At 32.7% G+C, this 18,762-nt stretch overlaps 3 protein-coding genes across 3 annotated transcripts; 2 read left to right on the top strand and 1 right to left on the bottom strand.

Annotated features, from left to right (window-relative positions):
• Positions 1-654: 654 nt before the first annotated feature.
• On the bottom strand, positions 655-3,713 carry LOC107912094 (protein SIEVE ELEMENT OCCLUSION B). Its single transcript, XM_016840141.2, has 7 exons — positions 3,442-3,713; positions 3,247-3,351; positions 2,509-2,957; positions 2,303-2,412; positions 2,096-2,238; positions 1,537-2,016; positions 655-1,456 (listed from the first exon to the last, which is right to left on the bottom strand). Exons 1-7 carry the CDS (start codon positions 3,643-3,645, stop codon positions 845-847), a joined length of 2,103 nt encoding a protein of 700 aa, XP_016695630.2. The 5' UTR covers positions 3,646-3,713; the 3' UTR covers positions 655-844.
• Positions 3,714-8,098: 4,385 nt separating this feature from the next.
• LOC107911462 (cytochrome P450 71A1) lies at positions 8,099-9,592 on the top strand. The gene is made up of 2 exons (XM_016839281.2): positions 8,099-8,830; positions 8,920-9,592. The coding sequence occupies exons 1-2, from the start codon at positions 8,783-8,785 to the stop codon at positions 9,418-9,420; spliced, it is 549 nt and encodes a 182-aa protein (XP_016694770.2). The 5' UTR covers positions 8,099-8,782; the 3' UTR covers positions 9,421-9,592.
• LOC107911461 (cytochrome P450 71A1-like) lies at positions 8,219-8,722 on the top strand. The gene has a single exon (XM_016839279.2). It carries the CDS (start codon positions 8,219-8,221, stop codon positions 8,720-8,722), a length of 504 nt encoding a protein of 167 aa, XP_016694768.1.
• Positions 9,593-18,762: the final 9,170 nt, after the last annotated feature.

Genomic DNA, 18,762 nt, shown 5'->3' with positions numbered 1-18,762 from the left:
TTAATGACTATCATGGGGCACATAAAAGAAAACGAGGGAAAAAACAGTTTGTTCCTTGCATTGTCATTAGTTTTAATTACGTTGACTGTTTTGGGTATACAATCCAATAATTGGATTAAGATTTGATTAAACCTACTAACAACTAACAATCTGACACTGACACACATAAATAAGACAAGCAATATAAAATTTAAATACACTTTCAAGGTATGTTGAAAGGAAATGAGTACCGGATTGTATAAAATATAACCGTCACGTTATTATGTATTTTTATTAATTATTTAATGTTATTTCAATATTTTTTTTCATGTCATCGACATATTGTTTTAGTTTTTTTTTTAACCTGAACTTTAAACTCTAGACACTTGTGATATTAGATTTATGACCTAAAGTTTAAGGTTTAAGATCTAGAGTCCATATCTGTAGTTCAAGATTTGAAGTCGAAAATTTAGAGTCTAAGATTTAGAGTTAGAGTCTACAGTTTAAGGTTGTGGATACAGGGTTCAAGGTTAAGCTAAAAGAATTATCAAAATAATATGTCAATGATATAGAAAAAGAGATTGAAATGACATTGAAATCATTAAGGGATACAAGATGATGTGGTAGTGCTTTTTCATACAAACTTTACATATTAGGAAAAAGAAAACTTGAATGGAGACACAAACTTGGAATATATTCATTATTTTGGCAAAGTAAATGTTACAAATGTATGGCAGTAGCCAAAAGCACACATCAAGCCAGCAATCTAAGCCTTCAACAACAAATACCAATCATAAAGTAAGTAAAATTAACCCAAAAGTAATTGTTTATTCTGATTTTATAAGCAATTTTAATCCAACGGCTTTCATTCATCACAGCAGCGGTACATGAAATACATCTCCATGGTACGTCCACACTCAGCACACACCACTGTCTCCGCAATTCCCCCACTGATTCCCGGAAGGATAAGCCGAGTGCAGTGATGCTCGTCGGCAATCCCTTCCAAGTGCCCACGGATTGCCGAGATGAAACCCGATACTCGTGCCATGTCTTCCCATTGCTCGAAGCTTTGAATGGCGTTTAAAACTTTGTCTCCTTTGGCTCTCACCATATTGGTCCCTGAAAAAAACACTGCCCACCCTTGTTCGCTGCCGTCGTATCCAAGTAAGGTCATCACTTCTTGCTTTATAACATCGATTTCGTTGGTCTTGCCGTGTTGTGTTTTCGAGAACAACATGCTTTCCAATCGTTTCCAGAAGAACCAAACATTGGCATCTTGCCAAGCGTGACTAAGCTGCCTTTCGTTGATTAAACCGGTGATCTTTTTCACCCGTTCCTTGGCGTTGTTCTTTCCGACATAAACCATCTCTAACCCAATGCCGAGAAACTGTGCAACGTTTTTTATTGCATAAGTGAAGCTTTCGATCCATTCCATTTCTTCTCCACCATACAAACAAATCACTTTCTCTTGTCGTACCTGAAAAATCAAACGAGTTCAGATTAGTCATTTATAAATATAAACTCATTTACATAACAATTATAGGTAAGGATGTGTACCCAGTTAGATAAGTTTGGTTCAAGCCCGTCGACAAGCAATTCAACAGTCCAAGCCTCAGCTTTCCAGAGACTTGCTTCTCTGTCGGTGGTGAAAGGGAAGGCGGTATTTCCCCATATCCACAACATGTTGAGTGCATTGGGGCATGTCATTTTCCCTAGTGGATCCAACGTTACCACTATCGGCTTCTTCACGAAATTCCATACTTCTCTGGTGTACTTAACAACAGCCTGTTCGATAATGGAAGGATGGTTCACAGTATACCACGGCATCATCGATTGCAGACTCAAAAACTTTTGCTGATAGCTATCATTCCAAGCCGATCTGTCTACAATCGGGAGCCATACGATCTCATAGTTAACCTCAGAAGTGACTCGGTCGTATTTATAAAGGGATTCGAGAACCTGAATCTCTTCGTGGGTGATATCGAGATCTGAAATCAGCAGCAAAACATGCTTTCTTCTCAGTACCTCGATATGAACCTGTTTGATTAATACTGTCAATATAAATATCCGATTTGATGGGTGGAAAATAATGAAATGGGGGTGTTTGAAAACGAACCTTGGTCTTATCCGGACCCAAGAGAGAGTGAGGATCTTCCTTGCTGAGTGAGAAAATTTTGAGGAGAATCTTGGAGTTGTCGAGTTGAGGAGTTCCGAAACTGTGCTTTAGGCCTTCATATGCTTCTGTTTGCTTCTTCTCATCTGCAATATTAAATGATCTTTGTAAACCATTTCTCACAGTCAGTTCAGTAAGTAAAGGACTGACCAATATGCTGATGACAAAGATGCAAAATCTTTTGAAGGTGTTCATGGATGCTGCAGACTTTATGGGCCAAGCTTGATAGTTCCCATGCCTCCGACGTCGATGTAACGAACCTTAATGTCACCGGAAAAAAATCAATTACAGGTAAGTTCATCACTTTGGGCTGATATATACATGGAGAAAACACAAGCAGATGGAGTGTAATTTACTCATATCTCATGCCAACAAGGCTCGCAATCTGCGCAGCACAAGCCACAACGCTTCGGATAGTCCAGTAAGCAGCTGTGGGGATATGAGCCACTGCGATCGACATTGGCGGCAAGTCGCTGGATATGTACTGAGAAGGTAACTCGGTGAACTCGACGATGCACTTGGTTACTTCCATCATTGCCTTGATGAGTTTGTGAAGTGCATCGAAATGGGGTTTCAGTGTGTGGGAATACTCTAAGATATCCGGCAGTTGTTTAAGTAGCGCCACGGATTTGGCGAGTGAGTTCGTAGTGCAGAGTTGAAGAACCAGCCAACATTCCCCGAAATTCACGGCGAAAGCGGCTAACGTTAGCACCACTTTCGCGTCCCATGAATAGCTTGAAAGCGTGTTGAGAAGCACCATTGTTGTCGCATGAGCGTCGCCTCCGCCCGAGCACTTGCATGATATCTGCAAAACACATTTATAATACAATTATATAATATTATCCCTCGGTAATATTCGACGGTATCGGGAATTTAGATGTAAAGAAAAAATAAAGTTCTATCACCCTTGGAAAAGAAAAGAAAGTGCCATAAAAGGATACATGTCACAATCAGCGAAGGTACATGTTTATTACTGCATAAAAGGGCACCGCAATGAACATATAATAAAGGTTGATACTTTTAGAATTTAGAGTTGGCGTAATATTTCTTAAAGTTTTTTTCATATATTTAAAGTATCTTTAATGCCAAATTACCTCGCAGGAGATCTTGTGAACAAGAAAAGCCAATGCTTCAAGCATACCATTGCTATCCATAGTTGCGGAACTATCATCAATGGCATCCATGTGCCCTTGTCCACCCTATATATGTATATGTTAGAGATTGAAATACCAATTTAAAACTATACGTTTAATGACTTCGAATAAAAGTGGGAAAACTTGAGACTATACATTTAGGGCATGATGATCGATGGTAGGAGTGAGATGGCGCAAAACGTTGTCAATGACTTGGAGAATGGGTTTGACATCGAGAAAACGACCATCGGGCGAATGAGTGGACTGAATTTGCTTCATCATTGCACTGTCATCCGATGCTGAGAACATCCGTCGCTCACTTCTCATCAGTTGCTGTGAGTGTGAGCTTTGGGTTGCCATCTTTGGAGGGTTGGTTTTTTATTTATTTTAAAAATGTGATTTTGTTAGTTGTTTTTGTGGTTTGTTTAAGGAGCATTTGCTGGGGTTATATAGTGATGGGGGTAATGGAATAAAGTCCCCATTGAATTGGGGTATCTTGCTTTGCTTGCTAGACGAGTTCTAGATAAAGCTAAAGGGCCTCTGTTTTTAAAATGAAAATGTTAGCCAGTAGTAGCCATGATTGGCCCCTAACACTGCCTAAAGATTAAAGAGGCCGGCGGCAGTGGCATGGGGATCTACCCTGCTCTTTCCAGTCAAAAGGCATCAACGTTTGTGAATAATAGGAGTGTAATCAAATCCAGATGGGTTTGAGCTAAAACTGAAATTAGAGATTTGGAATTTATTTGAGTTCCATATGTTTATTCTATTAACAGATAGCTGGATTCAATGCTGAATTTTAAATTTAATTATTTGTTCTCGAGTATAATAAATTGAAAGTTTTGAATATTAATTTAAAAGAAATTTTAATTACAATTAAGAGTTATTTAAATGTGGTTGGAGTGGTCGATTTAGTCTTAGCTCGATTGACATGAGGATTATTGTCAATACAAGAGGATATGTGTTCAAGTGCGTTGAAGCATATTATCCTCCTATTTATGGGTTGAAGATTATAAATAGTTTTAGGCATCCTCTTAAAAAGAACATATATAATTAAAATAACGTTAATTCAAACTTTAGAAATCATATTATTAAGATAAATATTCATGAACCCTAAATATAACTAGTAAAACGAATAACATTTAATTTCCTCTCGAGTTAGATTACTTAACGATTTAATAGACTCAATTCTTATAAGTCTGTCCAAATTAAAATCAAATAATAAAAATATTTTTATTTAAATTTAATTATATAATATTTATTTTAATTTTAAACTTACATAAAGCCGAGCTACTCGTCAGCCTATGAACACCTCCACATCTATATCTTAATCCTCAAGGCTCAAACAGTTTCTTATTTCGGATTAAAGCTAAAGATAAACTTTTGTAATTTAATATAATCCCTGCAGCAAAAAGTTCATGGAGACTGGTTGATGATTTCATTAATTAATTGCATGGTGTCGTGTATTAACGACAATTACTAACACCATTTTTTTAAAGGAACTATTTGACAACTTTATTTCTTATTTTAAGTGAAAGTATTATTTATGGGAATAAATTATATTACGATAATCTTAAAAAGGATTATTTTTAGACATTAATAAAATAATGTTACGTCATCAAATTTTAAAGATAACAAAGTAATGATTAATTTTTTAAATTATAAACAAACACCTTTACTTCTTTTACAAACTTTAATCATTTTGTTTTTCTTTCCATAAGTTAATTTTTTTTTATCTTTTTGCAACCAATTTTTTAAAAATCAGTATTTTTTATGCAATTTTTCCACATCATCGACACATAATTTTGGTAATTATTTTATCATGAACCCAGAACCTTGAACCCCGAATCCCGAGGTTCAGGGTTTGGGTTTGAGAATTAAGGTTCAATGTTCAGGTTCGAGTTTTAGATTCGGGATTCACGATTCAGGTTCAGGGTTCAAGGTTACGAGTTTGGGCTTAAGGGTTTAGGGTTACAAGTTAAGGTTCATGTTTTGGTTTAGAGTTCAAGGGTTCGAGGTTACGGGTTTGGTGTTCAATTTTAGGATTTTGGGTTTAAGGCTTTGAGTTAAGGGTTCGAGATTCTAGATTTAAAGTTCATGGTTTTGAATTTGGTGTTTAGGGTAAAAATTTTTACCAAAATTATATGTTAATCACATGTAAAAAATCGTTAAAATGTTATTAAATAATTCGAAATGAACATGAATTATGTATATAGGAAGGGTCCATATAAAATAAATTTTCTATAGATGAGTGTATAATAAATTTATATCTTTAAAATTTGATGATGTGATAAAATGTTATTGATTCATAAAATTTTTAATTTTTAATATCATCCTAAGTTATTTGATTATATATATATAACAACATTAAAGCGTTTGGCATCATTAATTAATGCCATGTGATCTAAAACGGTGTTATATTATTCAAAAGAATACCAGTAAAAAAAACATATATTGTCAATAGTAGTGTCCCACTATGGCATCTAATTCTGGTTTCTCTTTTAACTTTTTTTTTTTAATTTTAAATATGTGCATTCCAATTTCCGATACCATTAATAATATAAAATTTCCATATAAAAATTTCAAAAAATAAATTCAATCTTAAAAAGAAGAAGAAGAAAAGGTTACTAAAGAGGGGGGAACAAAAGAAAACAGAGAAAAGAATCATACATCTAAGATCTGTTTGGCATTATTGTTGGTATTATATGTTATTACAAAAATAATGTATCTTTAAATTAAATCTTGTTTGTCACGAAGGAAGTATATATAAGAATGCTAGTAGGGACCGGTTCCCAAAATCGATTTAAGTTTTTTTATAATTTATAAAATTTTAAATTAGTAATAGTAAAATTACACTTTGATTCTTTAAAAAAATAAAATTTTAATTTAATCATTTAAAAATTATAAAAATATAGACTATTAAAATGATAAAATTATATTTTTTACTAACGTAAAAAATATATAATTTAATTCCGTCTTTAAAAAAAAATTCTAATTTCGCCGCTGTATATATGTGAGATGGGGAAGAGATAATATGTTATTACAAGAAATTTAAATTATTTTGTGTTAATAAATATTGTGGAGGGGCTTGGTTTTAAGGTTTTTAGGGTTGTTAGTTTTTTGGCTTGCTATATAGTTCCAATTTTTTCTTTTGTTAATTACAAATTCAAATAATTAAAATTTTGTTTTAGGATTTTTGAATAACTTCAGTCCCAATAATGTATAGTATAGTCTGTATAGATATATTCAGGAAGGGGAAATGCTTGATGTTATTGGAAAAAGAAAAAAGGAAAGGCTCAATGCTAATGCTAGTGGCAGTAAAACTTTGGGTATTAAACGGTTGTAGCATAATTACCCAAGTTATAAACTTCGTAGGAATCGTAATCACTAATTATAGCTACCAACACAGGCGGCATGAAAATATCATGACACGAGTACTAAAGTCATAACATTGTTAAGGTTTTTATCTTTCCGACAATCAATCGATTTTTTAAAAATTGAATGTATTGTAGTTCGGTAAGGGTTGTGTTTTGTATTTTATGGAAAGTCCGCATATCATAAGTAGTTGACGATAGGCTTGGTCCACAAAGGAGCATTTAAGTTGGTGAAGATTATAAGACTTGAAAAGAAAGATGTGTTCATATGGGGTGTTAATGGAGCTCACCATTTATCTGCAATTATTGTACTACTTGAGCTATGCAAATAGTCAATTCCCAAATAATACTTTTGATTATTGTAAAATCAATACGAATGGCACACTTCGAAAACTTTTTTTAAAAGAGTTAAACTTTCATGATTTGAAAGAATCAAAAAATAACAAAGGATGCTATAAATAAATAGGGACATTATACGAATTTACCCAAGAATTTTGATTGAAGGTACTCACAAATTTGGGTTATATGGACCACTCTGAAATTTGGACGTCCATCACTATTCTTGCTTAAAAAAATAAAAACATGATTGTCTCAGTTCATACAACTTAAAATGTAACTGCAAGAAATTAAGGTAAAAGTACTAAAGAAGCCCCTGTATTTAGGGGCGGATTGCATTTCGATTGTCTACTGAAAATTTAGCTTTTATACATTTCAAATCGTGTAAATTAATTCCTCCATTAAATTTTATCTATTAAATGATAACGTGGAATATTAATTTAAAATTTAACTACTAATTTGACCCCTATACTATAACTAAAATATCATTTTGATTTTTTTAAATTCTTAACAATAATTCTAAAACACTATAAAAAATATACAAAACTATGTTAAAATATTTTTATCAAACTTCTAGGTTGAAACTCAAAAACCATCATCTTTTTACAAGACATTCTTCCCTATTTTGCAAAACCCAGAAAAATCAAAAGGATTTCCCATGCTCGATGGAAGCCATAAATAAATAAATACTTGATTGAAGCTAAAAAATTTCAACTAAAAGTTTTAATTACTCATTTTTAAATTTCTCATACTTTTGTTAATATTTAGTTTTATTTTCATCGTCTATGCTTTCAATTAAAAAATACATAAAAATTTATTTAATTTTTACTTTCTTCTACTTTAGTTAGAGTTGTCCATGGGTCGAGTCGGGCCAAATAAAAAATTTAGGTCACGGGCTGACCCAGCCCAAAAAATGGGCTTAAAATTTCGTTCAAGCTCAGCCCAGCCCACCCGTAATAAAAATTTTTATATAAATTTAAATATATATATAATACATTAAATACTTCTCAACCAATAGAAAAAAATTAAAAAAATACTTAACATCCTTAAAATCCCTTTTGTAATAAATAATATGAGATAAAATATTAGGGAGAAAAACCGAAAATTGCAACATATCAAAATAAAGTAAAACCAAGGGACTAGCTCTCTCTTGCTTCTACAATTGGGGCATAATCCCACATTGCTGGTTTCGTCGGCTGACATGGTTAAAGAAATCGTCAAAAGCCATGACGTTGTTTTCTCCAACAGACCAAAGAAAACGTACGGCAGCAGATATCTTGCTTTACGGATGCAAGGATCTCGGCTTTGCACCCCACGGTGAGTACTGGAAACAAATTAAGAAAATCAGTGTTGTCGAGCTTTGGAACCATCAAAGAGTGCAATCATTCCAGTTCGTTAGAGAGGAAGAAATTGAAGTTGTTATTGACAAAATCCGCAATGTTTGTCTTAAAGGAGAGTCCACTAATCTTACGGAGACGCTTGCGTTGGTTTCAAATAACATAATTTCTCGCTGTGTTCTTAGTCAGAAAAGTGAAGAAGACGACGACGGCCAGTGCAACAAGTTCTGGTCGTTGTCGAAAAGGTTGATGGTTATTTTCACGAGTTTCTGCTTCGGCGACATGTTCCCTTACTTGGGGTGGCTCGATATGATTACCGGATTGATTCCAAGTTTGAAAGCATTATCTAGAGAAATAGATACATTTCTTGCTAAGATAATTGAAGAGCATTGAGCTTTGAAAAGCAATAAAAAGGACATCATTTCCATTATTTTCCAACTCCAAAAGGATGGCATGCTTGACATGGACCTCACTCAAGACAACATCAAAGCCATTTTATTGGTTATGATCATCACTATTAATTTTATATTTCGATAATTTTTTTGTGCCATTAATTATAGATCTCAAGCGTTTGATTTTGAAAACCTCAGGATATGTTTCTAGCTGGAATTGATTCCTCAGCATCGACAGTAGAATGGACAATGGCTGAACTTTTAAAGCATCCAACAGCCATGAAAAAGCTTCAAGAAGAGGTGAGAAATGTGGTGGGGAATAAACCAAAGGTGGAAATGGAGGATATCAACAAAATGAGTTGCTTAAAATGTGTATTTAAAGAAACTTTAAGATTACATCCAGTTGCTCCCCTTCTTCTTCCTCGGCACACATCTGCAACTGTTAAAGTGGGAGGCTACGATATTCCTTCCAATACTACAGTGCTGATCAATGCATGGGCAATTCAGAGAGAACCCAAATGGTGGGAAAAACCAGAAGAATTCATCCCAGAGAGATTCGAGAACAACCCCATTAATTTCATTGGCGAAGATTTTCAGTTCATCCCATTCGGTGTGGGAAGAAGAAGCTGTCCTGGCTTGCAGTTCGGAGTTGCTTCAGTTGAGTATATGATTGCCAACCTTGTTTATTGCTTTGATTAGAAGTTGGCTGATGGTGCTACTGCCGACAACTTGGATATGACTGAACCCTACGGTATAGCAGTTTATAGGAAGTCCCCTCTGCATATTCGTCCTCTAGCTCGTTTCCGTACGCTCTAAATACCATAGAAAAGTATTTTGCGGATTAATCTGTTATATTATACAAAGACACTACCGTTTATAATAATACTCGTAGATTAGCACGTGACATGTATTTACTATATTAATCTTAAAATATGGGAAAATATTTGGAATAATTGAGCTTAAATTTCTCAATGCTATTTTTAAATTAAGTATACCATGTCTTCTTTTTCTTATAAGATCTAGCGTTAACGGAGGGAGATTTACAATTTTTTCTAACAACTTATTATGTTAAATAATTAACATTAAATTAATTTTTTATTAGTCTAAGTAATTATTTACTTCATCTTTAAGTTGGAATAATATTATACTTTTAATTAAAAATTAAATTTATTATCTATTATTTATATTAAATCAACTTATAAGTAAATTTTAAAATAATTAAAAGATTTCTTCACCAATGGGCTGAATTTTAACATTAAATGAAACTCTAAATAAACCTATAAAAGAACTATTTTATTTATGTTAAATTGTAAATAAAATATGTATAGATTAATAATATGGCTATTGATTTGTCATATTTTGTTAATTGTTAAAATTAAATTTATGATAATTTAGAAAAAAAATTATAAAGATTGTAAAAGAATTAAAATAATGCTTGTAAAATAATTATTTCTGATACATTATGTTTTACATGTTGGGAAAAAAAACATAGGTACTAAATTAGGAATAAAAAGTGTTGAACTTAAGTACCAAATGATATATTAAGCCATTATAAAAAATATAATTTTAATTAATTACACAAACATAAAAGTTAATGCTTGATACATTGAGAGTGTGCTTTTTTCTTATTCCATAATTAATTTTAAGAATTACGATTTTAAATATTTATATTTTTAATATTTTAGTATACTTTTGCCTTGGAGTCTAGTAAATATTTAATTATTATTTTATTATACTCCAAAAACAAATGCCATCAATCGAGACTTGTATTGGTTTTTTACCCATTGACAATGTATGTTACTATCTCTTTTTATACTATGCTTAAAATTACTTATAATTCTTCCTCGGCCTTTAAAAAATAAGATAAACGCACTTTAACGTGCTAACACCTCTTGATTCTTTGAATTACTAAAATTATTAGGTAATATATTTGTCTTTAAATTTTAATTACTAAGATAAATTATTTTAAATAATTCATTAACAGCCATAACAAATAGGTAAGGAGACAAAGGATACCCTTGCCTAACACCTCTTGCTTCTTTGAAGTAGCCTTCCAATACAGTAAGCAAAAAACCACAATGCAGCGAGTCCAAAGCCTTTTGAAGATCCACTTTTATGGCACACCTTACTGACAAAAATTCCCTACCATAACCACAAACCACTTCTTGAGCTAAAAGAATATCGTCTGAAATGTTTCTCATTTGGACAAAAGCTGATTGATTCTTAGAAATTATAAGCGGAAGGTAACTAGTCAGCCTGTTCATTATGATCCTAGTCACGCACTTATACGCAGCAGAGCAGCAAGATATCGGCCTGTAATGCTTAACCTGATTACCATTGGAAGAAGAGCAATTGGATGCCGGCAGAAGTTTCCTTGTCTGAAAGAAATAAAGAATGGCCTTTGTCACATCTGCACCAACAATACCCCAAGCAACTTTAAAAAATGTTGAAGTGAAACCATCTGGCCCTGAAGCCTTATCATTGCAATTTAACCTCATTTGCTGTAATCTGCCTAGAATTAGCACTCCAAGGCAATGAGATCTGAAGCAGCTCCCTTAAAAACTCAACAGAAGGAGTCTGCACATTCTAATCCTCCCTGCATCATTAACCAAAACCTTCATAGAATTTCGATTATTCTTCATCCTTACCACTCTATGAAAAACTTAGTGTTTGAATCCCCTTCTTTTAACCAACGAACTCTAGATTTCTGTCTGAAATGACATTCTTCAGCTTCAAGCAAACTTCTATACTCCTTGTACAATATCCTTCTTTTTCCACCTAATCAATATCATTAGGAGCCTTAAGAGTTTCTAGCTGAACTCTTTCAAGTTCCTCCTTTTTTACTTGGACCTTTTCGCGAGATAGCACTATAAATTCATCTTTCCAAGTACCTTCTTAACTCTTTTCAATTTCTGAAACAGAATAATCATAGGATCAACCACTACATCTTCATTCCATGAGTCCTCCACAATAGTCAAGAAGTTAGGATGTTTTGTCCAACAAATGAAAAACTTTAAAGGCTTTGGAGGTGAAAATTCAAGCCTATCTAAGTTAATCAGTATTGGACAGTGATCTGAAACATGTGGAGAGACAAACTCAACCATAGAACGTGGAAAAAACAAATGCCAAGTGCTACATACCAATGCTGGATCAAGCCTCCTTGCCAATGGATTATCCTCTTGATGATTAGACCATGTGAAAAATGAACCATTATAAGGGTGATCGTGCACATCCAACTCCCCAACACAGTCTCTGAAGTCTTTAATATCATTGGATAAATTCTTATCTCCAGTAAAATCTGAACTTTCTGAAGGGTCAAACAAAACATTGAAGTCTCCTGCAATAAGTCATGGCCCCCCAATAACAATTTTCTGAATTTCCACCAAATGCTTCCATAAATTCTTCCTTTCAGCACCATCATTTCTACCATAAACAGCAGTAAAAAAACCAGATATTCTATTAAAAACAAATTTTCAAGTAAGGCTTTGTTCTGTGTTGACAAGAGGCTCCAAAGAAACATTTTTCTTCCACAAAACCCATATCCTACCATTCACTGCATCATTGTAATTACAAGAACTATTCCATTCTTTGTAGAAATACAATCGACAGATCAATCAAGAAATCAGCAAGTAACGAGCTCGAAACAACAAATATCAAAAGAAGATGTCCAAGAAACAACAAAATACAAGAAAAATGTTGCACAAATTCCTCACAATATTATTCCATCAACATGAACAAAGCATGTTATCTCGCCTGTGCACTCCAGGCTTAAGTCAGATTCTACCACACTGCATAAAAAATTCATTAAAAGAAAAAGACAATTTGTGATTTTAAATGTTGCACAATTTCCTCTGCTGCATATCAATGTTGTTTGAATCGGATAAGATTGGTCGGTCAGACCAGCTAGGTTAGAAATTGATCGAAGTATTGGTTCGAAGAGTAATTTTGAACCAGTTAAATTGAAAATCGATATAAACCACTTGAATCAATTAAAAACTTATTAAAACGACTAATTTCGAAAAAAAAAGAAGAGGGTGGCTAACTTTGTTAATTATCAATTATATTTAATAATATATTTTACATTAAATTAAATTTTAGATATAAAACATGAAAATATAATTAAATAAACCTATTCAACTGGTTTAAATAATTCAATCAACTGATTCCAATCCCATTCCATTCTTTTAACATTTGTCTTATGGGTAGATAAATTGCTCATATCTTTGCCTTTATTTAGGCCCAATGTTACCACTTGGTTGCATATAAATGATGGAAAAAATTGAAAAATAAATCAAATATCTAAATATTTTTGGAAATACTTTTAATTTTATAAATGAAAATATATGTTTACAAAATATAAACACAGTGGGAAGCCGGAGGTGGCAGGTGCCTCGGCCTTTTAAAATGGAAAGCGAGATTATAATTTATAAAATTTTAAATTTATAATGATAAAATTATATTTTGATTCTTAAAATGGTAAAATTTTGATTTAATCATATAAAAATCATAAAGATGTAGGCTATTAAAATGGTGAAATTATATTTTTACTATCATAAAAATCTATAATTTAATTTTGCCCAAAAAAATTTTCTGACTTCACCCCTATTAATATAACATTAAAAGAAAATGGACCTGAAAGGTTATACGAAAAAAATGAAGTTAAACCCAATTTGCCCATGTTGAACTATCTTATTTGAGGTTTCAATAATAGAATCGGACCCGTGTTGGAATCTTACTGTACGTAACTATAATGTGTGGATCATTAGTGTTAGTATGTGTATGTTATAGATAGATTCTTTCCGGTTCTTTATTCATTATACTTTATATTAGTTAAATAATGAATTTTGTTCTTTATTCATTATACTTTATATTAATTAAATAATGAATTTTTCTTTATAATTGTTTCAACTTGGGTTTATAATTATATAACTTTAAAAAAATTGAAACATGTGAATTATTTTTATAATTTCTCTTAGAAATTACCTCAACAAATTTAGGCACCTCGTCCAAAGGCTATTTAATAATTCAAAAATAATTTTATTTAAATTTAATTACAATATATATTAATATAAAGTATTTTTATTTCTAAAATTAAATGAGCAATAATTGGGGTCAAGTAATTAAATAAAAAAAATGAGTCTGAAAAGAAAACAAAAAACAAAATAAATTACAACCCATTTCGATAATTATAATTACCAAATAAGAATAGTATATCTAAAACAAAGATTATCTGACCCTCAAATTCTAACATTATCTCCCAAAATCCACTACTATAAATTCAAAAATTTCACTTCCATTTTAGCCTTCCCACTAGAACCCTCCTTCACCCATAGTTTCTGAAACAACCCCCACAATTGCTAAATTAACAATGGCGTCCCCTTTCATCAATATTTTCTTTTTCTCTTTCCCCATCACCCACTTTTACACTGTAATTTGTGATAATGGCTGGATTGTAGCAAAGCATGACCGTCAAACCTAGGGGTGTGCATAATTCGGGTAAAATCGAAAAAATTCGGTTAACCGATCGAATTCGGTTAATCGGTCGGTTAATCGAATTTTTTCGGTTGAGGGTCGGTTAAATTTTTTATGATTTTTCGGTTAACGGTTAATTCGGTTCGAAACCGATCGGTTAATCGAATTTTTTCGGTTAACTGAAAAAATTAATAAATAAAATTATCCAACCCAGCCCAATTACCCAACCCAATAAAACTAAAACTAAAGTCTACCCAATTACCCAACACAATAAAATTAAAACTAAAGTCATCCAATTACCAACCCAATAAAAATAAAACTAAAGTCTAACTCTTAAGTATCTACCCAATTACACATTTTTTTTTGTAGTTTTAATACAAATGGAGATTTTTTGGAGAGAAGAAATGGATATAAATGGAGAATATTAAAGACTTACATTTCAACTATGTGTTAATTTCAAGAATTATGTAATGTTTTTAATTATGTAGTGATTCAAAGACTTATGTAATATTTTTAATTATGTAGTGATTTAATTCGGGTAATTCGGTTAATTCGGTTAATTTTTAACCAAAAATAAAAACCATTCAATTTTTGGTTAATTCGGTTAACCGAAAAAATTTTGGTTCGGTTAATTTTTTTTTTAAAAAAATCGGTTAACGGTTAAAAATTTTAAAATGTCGGTTAATTCAGTTATAGCTATTTTGAGTCGGTTAACCAAATGCACACCCCTAGCCTCCAACAAGTGGGCATCCATCAACATGTGCTTCGTTAATGACACTCTCCGTAAGTTGATCATCCATGTAGTTGTACTTTATTTGCTTTGATTCTTCATTGTTTTCCACCAATACATATTCATATACAAGTACCGGGATATAACATGTACTTACCTGATATTTACACGATTCTCGAACTTGTGTTCATATTTTAGTTACAAGAAAGAGTCGGTATTGGTGGAGTACGACAAATGCCAGACCTCACATCCTCAATTCTTCTCCAACAATGGCGACACAGTTTTTAAGTTGGATCGACCCGGTTCGATTTATTTCATAAGTTGGGCAACCGGGTACTATCAGAGAGGGCAGGAAATGGTGGAGAAGATTGTCCAGGCAATAGACGAATTCGTCGTTAATTGTGATCCAGAGACAATGTATAAGTTTGCGATACTGTTGATGTTTCTAGAGATGCTTCGATTAATACTAGAGTAGCTTATGATGCTAGTACTATTGCTGTTGACTCTTCTCTTACTTCTATTGTTAATACTAGAAAATGTATACATTGTATTCAAGCGTCTACTCAAGAGTGGCATCATAGATTAGGCCATGCTTCTGTCAATGTTTTGTCTTAAACTCGTACATGATTGTAAGCTGCCATTAAAAATAGATAAAAACATGCCTTTATGCAAAGCCTTTCAGTTAGGAAAAAATCACAAACTTCCTTATACAAAATCTGTGTATGAATCACCTTTACTCATTGAATGTGATTTGTAGGGTTGATCCCCTTGTTGACTCAAATATGATAGATATTCCTCAAGCTGATTCAATACTTTTACAAGAACCAGCCACCACCGAGTCTTGCTCATCTTCAGCTGATTATATCCCTGACCCATCAACATATGTGCATCCCATGCTTACAAGTGGCAAAGCAGGTATTGTTATACTGATGTACTATAAACAATGCGATGAACAATGGTGCAGTTTATGAGGTTCGTTGGCTTGCTGCTGTGATTTTTTCAACTCTTACGTTGTTCTTCGTCTCAGCTTTTGGGTAGCTTTTTTTCTTTTAACATAATTCGATCTGATTATATACGTGATTTTTCTAGGATTTGTGATTTATCAGAACCTTCCTTCTTGTTGCTAGGATTTTCATTCTTCATACCAAATACACATTATGTTCAATCATATCGGGATATGAGGGTGGGATTTACGTACTTAGCCTAAAAAACATGAAAACATCATGAGAAATAAAATATACATATTCAAATAATCTATAATCATTTTTCACATAGGTAATTAATTAAATTCAAAAATTTTCACATCCTTTTAAGCCTACTCCAAGAACCCTAGTTTCTGAAACAACCCCCACATTTGCTGAATTAACAATGGCGTCCCCTTTCAGCAATGTTTTCTTTTTCTCTTTCCTCATCATCCACTTTTACACTGTAATTTGTGCTGAATATGAAGTTAATGGTGATAATGGCTGGATTGTACCAAAGCATGACAATCGAACCTACAACAACTGGGCATCCACCAACAGGTTCATCGTTAATGACACCATCCGTAAGTAATTTGATCATCAATATAGTTGCTTACTTTCTTCGATTCTTCATTGTTTTCTATCCATACATATTCGGATATAGATATTGAGATTTAACACGATAGAGTAGATGAAAAATTTTCAAAAAATTAAGCATACATATACTCGTCAAATATATATATTGTATCTGATACTCACATTTTTGAACTTATGGTTCAGAGTTTACGTACAAAAAAAGAGTCGGTGTTGGTGGTGATACAGTAGGAGTATGACAAATGCCAGACCTCACATCCTCAATTCTTCTCCAACAATGGCGACACAGATTATAAGTTGGATCAACCCGGTTTGTTTTATTTCATAAGTGGGGCAACCGGGCATTGTCAGAGAGGGCAGAAAATGGTCGTCAAGGTGTTGGGGCTACAGCCGGAAATTCCAGCACAACAAGCAAGCCACGGAGAATGCGATAAACAATGGTGCAGTTTATGAGTTTCGCTGGCTTGTTGCTGTGATGTCTTCAATTCTTATGCTGTTCTTCATATCAGCTTTTGGTTAGCATTTTTTTCTAAAACATAATTCGATCTGATTATATATATATGTGTGTGTGATTTTGCTAGGATTTGTGATTTGTCAGAAACCTTCCTAGTTCATCCCTTGTAGTTTTTGCTTGTAGTGAACATTTTTTTCCTCCCTAAGTAGGCAGCCATGAAAATGCCATTGAGACATTATTTGTCGTGCTTTATATTCCCCCATAAATATGGATATATTTTCATATCGTCTCATCAGAATCAATTTTACCATCCCTCCAAACTAAAAAAAAGGGAAAAATGATATTCTCACGAAAAAATGAACCATTTAAACTTCAAATGAATTACAATTGTCTATATCTGTATGAACCATGAGCAAAATCCTACCGGATAAAAACAAGCTCAACATTTTTAAATTTTAAATCGCAGCATCTATAACATCTTCTTCAATCTCGGTACTCAAAAAATGACACAACGCCTTTGTCACTAGGCTTGCTACTACTCCACCAACACTATCCAATTTCCAGTCATTTGACAAAGAGCCTGTTACCGTCACTCGGTTTACTTGTTTTTTCTCTTCACTAAAATTGGTAAAATTATCCAGAGTGTTTTTTCTCTTCTCTCCCTTAATTTAGTCAATCATTGTTTCCTGTATATAACATCACTCATGAGTCATGTCTCAAACCCATAAAAAAGACACTCGACCACCATTGGTACATGCCCCTATATAAGTTATAGAAAACTAGCCATATATATATATATATAGCTCAAATAATGGAGGAAGCTAGAAATGGAGTTGGTTATAATCTATAAAAAAAACCATTAGTCCCACAGAATATGTGCGGTGGGAGGGCTCTACCTTTCAAGCTAGAAAAAAAGAAAAAAGACTGCATTAAGGGAGTATATAAATATAAATATATGTAATAATGATGTAAAAATTAACAAAGCAAAGTGGGCTAACTATTGAAGTGCAGCAGGCTGAACTTTTGAAGAATGATGAGTAGATCATCAAACAAACAAAAAACAGATCACACATCGATTTTTGTGAATATTAATTCTATGCTTTTAGGATATAAATTTGAATTTTATTTACGATTTTATATTATATTTTAAATTGTATATTATAAGGGAGTGCATCCCACTGAAACAAAGCCTCTATACGGCCTACTGATGAATGTCCCTCGTATTTTATCTTTTTCTTCTTTTTCTTTGCCATGAAAGGATATAAAAGCCATAAAACTAGGAAAAGGGTGGCCATGGTACAGTGGGACAACGTAACCCTTTTTATAAACCACCACCACCATAGCTCTAACACACATTATATATATGTATAAAGAGCTAAAAGATTGAATTTAAAATAATTTCGTTTCAGTAAAGTAAAATTAATAGGCAAACATGAAAGATATGTCTTACTATATATGTTATCAATACAATAAAAGGGTTTATAAGAATATTTTAAATATTATATAAAATAACTTGAACATGCCTTGATATTACAAAACATACATAAGTTTTCAATTTGAACAAAAAACAGGCAGGAAATCAAAAGTGAAAAGCAGTCAACATATTGTGGAAAAGGTCATTCTTCTGTCAGGAATTGGTAACTTTTTTTTTTATTAATTGTAAAATATTTTGCTTTTTATGACTTCTATGATTAAGGTTTTAATAAAATTCTAGGGATCAATCCCCACACAAAATTGTGCACCCAAAAGCAATGATTGGGGAAATTGGGACATCTTCCACCTTTACCATACCCCTAATTTTTTTCAATTAATAAATTTACCTTTGGCTT

The sequence above is a fragment of the Gossypium hirsutum genome, chromosome D11 (genome assembly GCF_007990345.1).
Source record: "Gossypium hirsutum isolate 1008001.06 chromosome D11, Gossypium_hirsutum_v2.1, whole genome shotgun sequence".
Taxonomy (NCBI): Eukaryota; Viridiplantae; Streptophyta; class Magnoliopsida; order Malvales; family Malvaceae; genus Gossypium; species Gossypium hirsutum.
The sequence above is the reverse complement of the archived record's forward strand: the minus strand, read 5'-3'. Positions and strand labels throughout refer to the sequence as shown.

Bases quoted from the DNA above. Each gene is read 5' to 3' on its own strand.
- LOC107911461 (XM_016839279.2), top strand. From the start codon at position 8,219: ATGACGTTGTTTTCTCCAACAGACCAAAGAAAACGTACGGCAGCAGAT.
- LOC107912094 (XM_016840141.2), bottom strand. From the start codon at position 3,645: ATGGCAACCCAAAGCTCACACTCACAGCAACTGATGAGAAGTGAGCGA. The intron at 2,413-2,508 runs GTAAATTACACT...GGTGACATTAAG, and splicing joins CTTGTTGGCATGAGATATGA to GTTCGTTACATCGACGTCGG. The intron at 1,457-1,536 runs GTACACATCCTT...TTGATTTTTCAG, and splicing joins AACCAAACTTATCTAACTGG to GTACGACAAGAGAAAGTGAT.
- LOC107911462 (XM_016839281.2), top strand. From the start codon at position 8,783: ATGCTTGACATGGACCTCACTCAAGACAACATCAAAGCCATTTTATTG. The intron at 8,831-8,919 runs GTTATGATCATC...TGAAAACCTCAG, and splicing joins ACATCAAAGCCATTTTATTG to GATATGTTTCTAGCTGGAAT.